We start from the raw sequence: 11,260 nt of genomic DNA, 5'->3' as shown, positions 1-11,260 counted from the left end.
GTGCAGCAGAGGCAGAGGCTGCAGCGGAGCTCAACTGCAAGGCGCGGAGATGTGGCCAAACAAGGAACAAACGTGGCCAAACAACTGTTCCGGCCCAACAATCAGCTGGGCTGGAGCTTCAGCCCATGACAACCACCAGGGCGAGACCAGCGCAGAGAAGAAGCATGGCTCGTTTATTTAAGGACACTGGGAGGCAGATGCTCCCAGTGCTGACTTTGCATCTAACAGACTTGCTTCAAACAGATTTTACGAACTGCTGTTTTGCTGCTGAATGAACTCACTGTGTGCCAGAGTACAGCTGAATAAACCCAGTTTGTATTCAAGCATGTGGCATTTTTCCTACTGGTGTCGGTCCAGACCCTTGAGAGCCACGTGGGATCCTGCCATATGGGGCTGAAGGAGCCACTGCTGCGAGACAAGGCAGGTATCGGAGCAGGGGTGGCCTGGCTGCGGAGGCCCTAAAATAAGCTGCTGTGGGATGTGTAGGGCAGCTCCACTCTCTCTGCCTTGCAATGGTGGTACTGGTGTGCCACGCGGCCTCCTACCCCTCCACAAGCAAGTAGAAGTGGGTCTTTCGTATATGAAAAAAAATAAGACCCCCCCCAAAAAATAAGCCCTAGTGCTTATTTTGAGGTCCAAAAGAAAATATGACTCAGTCTTATTTTCGGGAAAATATAGGTAGCTGCAAAAAATGTAAGCAACAACTGCAGCCTACAGTTCCTTAATCAACTCTAGATAAGTAGAGGTAATATTTTTAAATGCAAATACTTTTATATTCTCAAAATATTGAAAGGCCAAATAAAAGCACTTAGCCGTTGTCATGTTCCATTTCAATTTTCATTTGGAATTCTACCACTATCATGATTTTATATCAACTATATCTGTTTAGAAGAATCCTTTTCTGAATATTCCACAAATATTCTGTCAAGCACACTCTAGTTTTAAAGTTTATGGTGCTTAATCAGGCCATCACATCCATTCACTCAGCTTGTTCAGGAAATAGTAACTAAACAAAAAGGCTATATGCCATGCCATAAATAAAGCAATGTGGTATTTTAAATTATAGATTTATTATGGTATAATCTTTCAAAGGCACCAGTCTACTTTCATAAGATTCATCAGAGTTGTTCTGCAGACTACAGACATGTTTGTTTCATATCCATGACCACAGAAAGAAGCAGCTGAGTAGGGGCTAAATGGCAAAAACAAACAAAGAAGCCATAAAATCTACCTTGCAATCAAAATCAACCTTGCAGCTGAATTAGCTGTCAGCGTTCCAGAAAAACCCCCATTCCAAGACAAGACACGGAAGCAAGCATTTTCCAAAGTCCTCTTTACTAAAATAGGCAAACTAGCACATCTGGGAAAACCCGAATCTGAAAAGCCTGGGTTTTCCTTCAGTAAGTCAAAGCTCCCAAAACCATCCCCTTTTCCACCCAGTCGGTCACATGCTCCAATCAACGTCCGTTCCATCCCGATCCAGCCCTTTGACCCCTCCTCCAGATGCGGGATCGCCCTGACCTTGACCGACAGGAAGAATACTATTATGTCTACTAACCCCCTCTCCTACTTTCCCACACATGAGAAGATGGCAGCATTGGCGCTTCCGGCCTAATATGGCTTCCAAAGCTGACATTAGCTTTTAAATGCTATAATTTAGGTTGAATAAATAAAAACCCATTTACTTCTTAGTTTTAATTTAGCTAGTTGGAGCTTCCTTCTTCCTCGCTTGGTTAATAAGTGTCTTGCAGATCCTCAGCAATGGATCTTAGAAGATTCAAAATATTCTCCGTGAAGGAACTCTACATATGTCGACAGTGATCAATCCACTGATCTTTTTATGCAAGATCTCTATAAGTAAACAAAAAATATGTTTGCTAAAAATATTTTTGACATTTATCACATCATTTATTCCCTTTTACCTTCCCTAGTCTTTAGCCAATCATAAAGATAAAGCAATAAAGAATGAAAAAATGGGGAATGTAGAAAGTAGAAAGAGGAACGAAACTGATATGTAAAAAGACACACATATGATGTGTTGATGTTTTGTATGTTGTGTTGTTGTAAAAATCAATAAAAAATATTTTTTAAAAATATTTTTGACAAAAGTGCCAACATCAAAACAGTAACGTTGTGCAGTGAAAAATTATTTTTCCTCAAAGTAATTTTTTTTTAGCTTATACGGCTTCACACACATACTGCAGAATTGTCAATATGTAACACTGCAAAAAAACAAAAACAAAACAAAAAAAAAATCAGCGATGCCATCTTTAAAAATCAAATTCTAATCTTCAAATTTAATTTTCTTCCCTTGGAATGCTGTAATTTGAGATATTTGCTCTCGCATTTTTCTTCTTGCTTCCCATGATGGATGAAGGGGTTGCTGTGGAGGGTTCCTCCCAATTGTATGTTTTACTGCCGAACTTTTAGACATCTGTTTCTGTGGGTGATTTTTTTCAAAAACTGTCCAAAAATTAACAAAGAATAAAGTGTAAGTAACTCAATCAGTTATTTACTCAATCAGTTATGCACTCAACTTAGTTGCATAACAATTCCAAAATTTAGAAGGGTTTTATCCTTGGAGAGATTCAATGTCATTTCCAACAGGCTTTATTGAAGGGAGATTCTGAAAGATTCCCTTTGAATAGAGACTGTCAATGTGGTAGAGAAATAATCGAGACAATGAAACACATTATTTTATACTCTCCTCCCTACACAGACACTCATCAAGTATTATCATCTCCATCCTTTACTTAATACCCTGGCTGTTCAGATTTCTTTTATCTTAAGTTGCTATTGTCAGACAAATCAAATTTTATTTCCTTGATTATGGCTAAGTACTGTTATATAGTTTGTACAGTATGCCATATTTTTTTCCTGAGTCTTCTTAGATATTTCAGAACTTTTTTGTTTTTACCCTAATTATGATATTCTTGTTTCATTTGCTGTCTATGATCAAATAAAAATGGATTGACTGAAAGTATAAATAACTTTTCACATATTAGAGATTATACTGTATTATAAACTGATGGTAAACCACATACATTCATATTTATTAAGCAGAAACAACTTTAATATTGTTAAGCACATCCCAATTTTTAGACTATTAAACATACCAATACTAAAAAATTCAAAACCTATGATGAATAAAAACATTAACTATACTGTATAATTAATGCAAAGCTAGATTTCATTTTCCGTGAGTCCAAACAAATGCCAAGAATATTACTTTAGTATTCTCACTTACTTGCCCTGTTTCTAATATAATGGCCTCTAATATTCCTAGAATAAAAAATACAAAAAATTAACAGTGAAAAAAGACAATAGTTTCAAGCAAAGAACAACACTGCTAGTGAATTAAATTTTTTTTGAATCTAATGTACATACATAAATGCATAAATTATTTACATAAGTGTGCTTACATGGCAAGCTAAGTCAAATATGACTTAATTTCTATAATGTTTCCTACAATTAATCTAGATCTTAATCTGTTAATGGGTGCTAATAAGATCCAGTTTCTCTGAATAACCTTCAGTATAAAAACTGACTCAATAACTTGGAAGGGATAATGTAAGGCAGACAGTAGGGGAAACAAATACCCTGGCCTAGAGAGCAGATGCAGTTTTACTTTGTTATCGGGGAAAAACATAGAACACCAAAATAAAACTCCAGGCAGAGCTATTTTACCTTAAAATATGCAGCACATAAATTACAGGCATGCATTTAATGACATGTTTCTTTGATAGTAGTTCCTTAATGCTATGTTTATTGGGCCTAACTAGAATCTGTCTTCCCCACTATAATGCTCCTTCTGTTTCCTCTCTGGAGACTCAGTACACAAACGCAGTCCCACTGAAAATAAAGGAATTTTACTTTAGTCCCAAGGGCATAATTCGTTTTTGCTACATGCTACTTTGAAGATATTCTCAAGATTGAGGAGGATACTATTCTCTTCTATTTCATTATCAGAAAAAGTTGTTTTTACACTATTGTTTGAACATTTTAAAACACTCTTTTAATAAATAACTGACCAGATTTTCAGTGCAAAAAAAATATTCCTACCTTTTCAGAATTATAGGTTCTTGAGCGTCGGACAATACGTGATAAAACACAGTTCCTGGCTTCCCTGCTTTGGAACTCTGGTTGCTGTCTTTTGAATCTGGGTCTAATACTCTGTCACGTTGTGGATCCTTTGTTTTTTTTAGTGGCATAGTTTTAATTTTTTGTTCTGTAGGTTGTGAAGCATTAGCTGCTCTCCTTTTTTTCATTCTCTTTACTTTGCCAATGAAGAAATCATCATTATTGTTACTTTCATCAGTGCCGGAAGACTGATTATAGAACCTCTCTTCTGTACTGTCATCAAAACATTCCTCCTTTCTATTGCCCTCACTTTTATCCACATCTTCATCAGAGTCACCTACCGTCTTGTCATTCAAATATATTTTTTCTTGTGAATATTCGGAGTTTCCAATTTGATCCTGATGAATTAATTTGTCATTTTCTGTGTCAGGCATAGCAGAAGTGTATGAGGGACATTTTTTCATATTATCTGCCATTTTCTGTATTCCACACTCAAAAATATGTTTTTTCCCCCTATCAGTTTGTGCTTTTTTGATTGCCTTTGTTTTATCTTGAGATTCAGCTTGTTTAACTGTTTCACTACTAACAGAATGCTGGATCTCCTCAGGATGCTTATTAAGCTGCTCTTCCAGTTGTTGTTCCATTGAAGAAATAGCTCTAGCTGGCTTCTGTCTTGCATTTTTAAAGTCTTTCACCGCAGCTAGGAAAAAGAAACTCAGGTTTGATAAAAAAAATTGCAACAACTTCTATATAAGCACAGCAATGGTAAAGAAGTTATAAAACAACCCTGCTAGCTACAAGTTTAAGTAGTTTACAGCTCTACAAAATCTTTATTTAATGAACTATATGTCTTTTGTACTATTTGTGTTACTTTCACAGTATTACTAGGGATTACTTGGTTCTTTTCATTAGTTTTTAGTTTCACAAGGAAGAGTAAAAATATTAATTAAAAGTTTGGTAGCTTATCAATCTTCTACTAGAAGATATACATGCAACATTATGCATGACTTATAACAGCTTTATTTCTACACAAAAAACACTGCAACTATTTGGATAATGTGAAGTTGGGGCATCAACTAATTTTCTTGATGATTCTGGAGTTCTTCACCCTTTCCTACAGGTGAACAGAATGAAAATATGTTTAAATTGTATGGCAACCATAAATGTTCTTCTTCGGAGGCTAACAACATATAGACATATTGTTGTATGGTTTAAGAGATATTAAAGTAAGAGACTGCAAATTTAGAAAACAATCTTGTACACAGACGAGATGGAGTGAATTCTGCTTACCTTCAATATTAGCAATTTTGGTCTTCAGTAATGGATGAGATATCAATCTAGCAATTGCTCTGTCTCTTGCTGTAGAACTGGGCTATATTAGGAAAATGAAAAATTATGTTGAATGAGAACATAGTAACAAAAGGGAAAAGTACACAAAGAGGTATTTGATTCTGCAAGAATGTTCCTTGAAACAAGGGTGTATTGCGAAGCTCAACATTATGTCCATGAACCTTTCAATCCCAAATTAGAGCTGTCACCTTGCTTAAGAACTGCCTATATGCTATTCAAGGTGATAGAATACCACTTCAACCAAAAGCTGATATTTGCTCCCTAAAGTCCCAGTTTCTCCTAGAGATTTTTGTGGTGGAATGTCTAGTTTCAATAGAGGAAAATGATGTGCATTTTGCCTCTGTTAAAGCACCTTAAATAATTTTCCCCAAAGCATTCAAGCTACATAGTCTCTTAACACATGTAAATTTAAACACCTAAGAACCTACTGCTTGACATTTTATTGACTAAATAAATTGAAGTGAATTCAATAGACCTTGTTTTTATATGCTTTATCTTTTCCACATCTTAGAATTTAGACAATCTAAATTTCAATTCTTTAAAAGGATGCTGTAGTTTTTCCAAATCGAATTACAGTAATTGATCTTATATGGATTATGCTCCATATTTGATATATGAAACCAATGTTGCATCATTGGAGAACCCAGCTATTATTTAGGATCTCAACCAAAGATAGAAGAAAATTCCACAAAATCTTAATCTGGGAATTAAATTTCCACCATTCCTTCATTGAGCATGAGTTCTAAGTCCAGAATAATCACAAACTGAGCATCAGTTCTATCCAGAAAAGTGCATTTGCATCAGAACTAAACACAAAGTTCTTAGTACCAGAACAATCAGGAGCAGACAGCCTGATCCTCTCCATCCAGATCTGAACAACTCTTATGTATTTGGACTAGACCTCAATGGGATTGTTGGCTGACCCAAATGCAAGATATACAGCTGGGTATTATTAGTATACAGATTTTATTTTTATTTTTATTTATTTATTAGATTTTTATACCGCCCCCTCTCCCGAAGGACTCGGGGCTGTGAACAGCCAAAATTAAAAAACATACAATATAAACAATTAAAATGCGTTTAAAACAGAATTAAATCCAAAATGGCTCCCCAATTTAAAACGCCTTACCCATACCCCTATAAATAAGACGAATTTAAAATTTAAAAATTTAAAATTTCCACATTTAAAAAGGGGGAAGATTTAGGCCAGGCCAGCTTGATAAAAAAGAAAAGTCTTAAGCGCGCGGCGGAAGGTGTGCAGATCCGGGATCCTACGTATCTCCGGGGGGAGCTTGTTCCAAATCGTAGGTGCCCCCACAGAGAAGGCTCTCCCCCTAGGGGCCGACAGCCGACATTGTTTGGCCGACGGCACCCGGAGGAGCCCCTCTCTATGGGAGCGTACTGGCCGGTGGGAGGCTATTAGTGGTAGCAGGCGGTCCCGTAAATAACCAGGTCCTAAGCCATGGAGCGCTTTAAAGGTGATAACCAGAACCTTGAAGCGCACTCGGAAGACCACCGGGAGCCAGTGCAGCTCGCGCAGGAGAGGTGTTACATGGGAACTCCATGTTGCTGCCATCACCACCCGCGCGGCCGCACTCTGCGCCAGTTGGAGCCTCCGAGTGCACCTCAAGGGGAGCCCCATGTAGAGAGCGTTGCAGTAGTCCAAACGAGAAGTAACGAGGGCATGAGTGACTGTGTGTAGGGAGTCCCGATCTAGATAGGGAAGCAACTGGCGGATCAGGCGAACCTGATGAAAAATCCTCCCGGACACGGCCGTCACATGCTCTTCTAACGACAGCCGTGAATCCAGGAGGACACCCAGGTTGCGAGCCCTATCCGTGGGGGCCAATGATTCTCCCCCAATAGTCAGCGATGGCACTAGCTGACTATATCGGGACGTCGGAAACCACAGCCACTCGGTCTTGGATGGGTTGAGCCTGAGCCTGTTCCTCCCCATCCAGATCCGTACGGCCTCCAGGCACTGGGACATCACTTCAAGGGCATTGTTGGGGTGGTCCGGGGTGGAGATGTACAGCTGGGTGTCATCCACGTACTGATGGTACTTCATTCCAAAACCACGGATGATCTCGCCCAGCGGCTTTACATAAATGTTGAACAAAAGGGGCGAGAGGACCGATCCCTGCGGCACCCCACATATGAGGGGCCTCGGGGTCGACCTCTGCCCCCCTGTCAACACAGACTGCGACCGGTCGGAGAGAAAGGAGGAGAACCACCTTAGTACGGTGTCTCCCACCCCCAACTCTTCCAACCGGTGCAGCATGATACCATGGTCGATGGTATCAAAAGCCGCTGAGAGATCTAACAGGACCAGGACAGAGGAGCAGCCCCTGTCCCGAGCCCTCCAGAGATCATCAACCAACGTGACCAATGCCGTTTCCGTGCTGTACCCAGGCCTGAAACCCGACTGGAACGGATCCAGATACGACACTTCATCCAGGTACTGGGGAAGCTGTCCCGCAACCACACTCTCAACAACCTTCGCCACAAAACGAAAGTTGGAGACTGGACGATAATTAGCCAATATTGCCGGGTCCAGGGAAGGCTTCTTGAGGAGGGGCCTCACCACCGCCTCCTTAAGGGCGGCGGGGAAGACACCCTCACCCAATGAAGCATTTATAATCCCCTGGAGCCAGCCTCGCGTCACCTCCTGGGAAGCCAGCACTAACCAGGAGGGACACGGGTCCAACAAACATGTGGTCGCGTTCAATCTACCCAGAATCCTGTCCACGTCATCTGGGGTCACAGGATCAAACTCATCCCAGATAACAGTCTCAAGACCTGCCTCCGTCACTCTCGCTGGATCTACCCAGTCAGAGTCCAGACCTTCCCGAATCTGAGTGATTTTGTCATACAGATACTGAACAAAGTCCTCGGCTCTTCCCTCCAAGGGGTCCTCCCGCGCTTCCTGGTGGAGCAGGGAGCAGGTCACTCTAAACAGGGCAGCCGGGCGATTATCTGATGACACAATAAGAGCAGCAAAATGCATACATTTTGCTGCTTTTATCGCCACTAGGTAAGTCCTAATATGGGATCTTACCAGTGTCCGGTCCGATTCAGAAAGACTAGCTCTCCAACTACTCTCTAGGCGTCTTTTCTGGCGCTTCATCTCCCTCAGCTCCTCGGTAAACCAAGGAGCCAGGCGAGATCCGCGCCGGGTCAGAGGCCGCAAAGGCACGACTTGATCCAGGGCCCCAGCGGCCGCCCTATCCCAGGCGGCCACTAGGTCTCCAGTCGAGGCGTGAGCCAGAACCTCAGGAATTGGCCCAAGCTCCATCTGGAACCTATCGGGTTCCATCAGGCGCCTGGGGCGGTACCATCTTATCGGTTCCGCCTCCCTGCAGCGGGGTGCCGCGGTACGAAGGTCAAGGCGAAGGAGAGAGTGATCCGACCATGACAAGGGCTCGATGACTATATCCCCTATCTCAAGATCACTCAACCACTGTCCAGAGACAAAAACCAAGTCCAGTGTGTTTCCCCCCCATGTGCGTAGGGTCATGAATTAGCTGGGTCAGATCCATGGCCGTCATGGAAGCCATGAACTCCCGAGCCACCTCAGATGTCTCACCCACGGACGGCAGGTTGAAATCCCCCATGACCATAATTCTGGGGGTATCAACCGCCACCGCGGCGATAACGTTGAGTAGCTCAGGCAGGGTTGCTGCCACGTGGCAGGGAGCCAGGTACGTGATCAGCAAGCCCATCTGAACCCCATGGCCCCACTTCACAAGGAGGGACTCACAACCAGCTGTCTGAGGTACAGTGGTCTCCCTGGGCCTAAGGCCTTCTCTAATAATAACCGCTACTCCCCCGCCCCTCCCCTGTGACCTCGGCTGATGGATTGCGTGGAAGCCTGGTGGGCACATTTCTACCAGAGGGACCCCTCCCTCCGGGCCCAACCAGGTCTCCGTAATACCCGCCAGGTCCGCTCCCTTCTGACCTCACCTTGGCCGATGACCTCTTCCAGTGTCTTCATGTTAAACATGAGTGACAAAAGCACTGGCAGCCTACATCCCAATCAACACTGAATACAACTAGTTATGGAGGAAGGAGAATTGTTAGAACACCGTGCCTCCCACTCTTAATCTCCAGAATCAATTCAGAAAGAAAACATTATCTATGGTGTCAAAAACCACTGATTTTATTTATTTAAAGTATGGCGGTGTTGTATCAGCCAGGTGATGACAATGACAATGCAGAGTAGTAGTTTGGCTGCCTAAAACTGCTAGCCATATTTGGCTCATACTTACATGCTTTCCAAGGTGCACTATAGGGGGTGAGCTAGCCCTGCACCATTTCCTGAAGTATCATCCGAGGCCCTTTCCCTCCACTGAAACCACCTCGCAAATGGGCTTCGCAACCAGGAAGATCCAGCACTAGCTGGATTCTAACCATTCACATGAAGCACCAGTTCGTCTCCCCACTGACATGGTACCTATTTATCTACTCACATATAACATGCTTTCTAACTGCTAGGAAGGTAGAAGCTGAGAAGAGTGACAGGAGCTCACACCGCCATGCAGTGCTAGGACTCAAACCACTGGAGCAAACACCATCTCCAGCATCATTAAGCCACTGAGCCACCATCTTTATCCTGGCTCTGTCCGGATGTCAACTACAAATGTGAAGTGTTTTGGTTCTATGTCCCTCCCTGAAACTCAACTGAAAAGAATCCTGACATTTACTCAAGAACATTACCACAACAGACAAAAAAGCTCCATGAAATAATTTCTTTGTATTAGTTATTCTTGTCCTGCATGGATTTTGTCCATGTCTGGTATTAAATAAGTATTTTCTAACCCTATGCATGCATCAAAGAATAATAATTGCTCACAATCCAAGCATTGTCTAATAAGCTCTTGGGTCTCAAGATTATTCTTATAGGCTATAGTAACAGAATCTTTAAAGGTTAATTATGTTTTCTCTTCACTCTCCCTCTTATACCCCAGGGAATTAAGGTGCAATCAATTTGATTTTCTTTCTAATGCCTTCATTTTCTTGGCTTAAAATGTATTCTTGTAACTGTCACTGCAGAGTTTCTTTAAGGCCATCAGCCTTGATGTCCATAGTGTCTGAGCAGGATATATAAAATGGGGAAATTTCTCCTACTTGGGCAAGTTGATGTGGACAACCTGCAAGTTATGGCAAGGGAAATATTCATGCAGCTTCATCAAAAGGTGCAGATGAGATGATCATCAACAGAATTGACACACTTGGGGAATCTGAGCTTATGATCATAATGAAACTTAAGACTATAAATAAACAAAATATTCAAGTTAAGCATTCTTCCATTTAAATAGTAATCCAAGACAGGAATATTTATAACTAACTTTTTCTTGAACTAGTTTTGCTAAAAGATATATTCTTTGGCATGAGAGGAGATATTAATTAGGCAAAAAAATTCTACTGCTCTGAAAATATTTAAGAGCACAGTTCAAATATACACATTTTCTGAGGATCAGAAGATTTATTCATGTACCTTACTGGAACAGAATTAGTCATAGCAGGCAAATTTTACACTTCCATGTAACATTCTCTCATCACCAATGTTCCCAAAGTAATCATAGCTATTTCTGTTTAAAGTTCACATCTGTTTGCCATGGAAATTTATCAGGAAACTGTGGTTTTATACATCCACAGTCGTTTCCATTTCAGCCAAGATCAAAGAGCTCTTTTAAATCTGTAAAACTTATCTCTAAAATACTAATTTTGTTGTATTTGTGGAAATAAGAATATTTAGATATTATTACTTTGGCATCCAAGGAACTCTGAGTAGCATTGGGAGCGTACTGGGAGTCAAAGTCCACACATC

The 11,260-nt window shown here is 41.3% G+C and overlaps 1 protein-coding gene across 1 annotated transcript in view; it reads right to left on the bottom strand.

Moving 5' to 3' along the window:
• Positions 1-1,318: 1,318 nt before the first annotated feature.
• The window catches only part of SRFBP1 (serum response factor binding protein 1), a 52,027-nt gene continuing 42,085 nt past the window's right edge, over positions 1,319-11,260 (bottom strand). The window contains exons 5-8 of the mRNA XM_034432830.3: positions 5,371-5,452; positions 4,063-4,780; positions 3,248-3,282; positions 1,319-2,463 (exon numbers count right to left, since the gene is read on the bottom strand). Coding sequence (XP_034288721.2) covers positions 2,285-2,463; positions 3,248-3,282; positions 4,063-4,780; positions 5,371-5,452 — 1,014 coding nt within the window. The 3' untranslated portion in view covers positions 1,319-2,284. The remainder of the gene's footprint in view (positions 2,464-3,247; positions 3,283-4,062; positions 4,781-5,370; positions 5,453-11,260) is intronic.

Source organism: Pantherophis guttatus, chromosome 2 (genome assembly GCF_059756535.1).
Source record: "Pantherophis guttatus breed Tessera chromosome 2, ASM5975653v1, whole genome shotgun sequence".
NCBI lineage: Eukaryota > Metazoa > Chordata > Lepidosauria > Squamata > Colubridae > Pantherophis > Pantherophis guttatus.
Note: the sequence above shows the minus strand (reverse complement) of the source record. Positions and strands in the feature narration are given on the sequence as shown.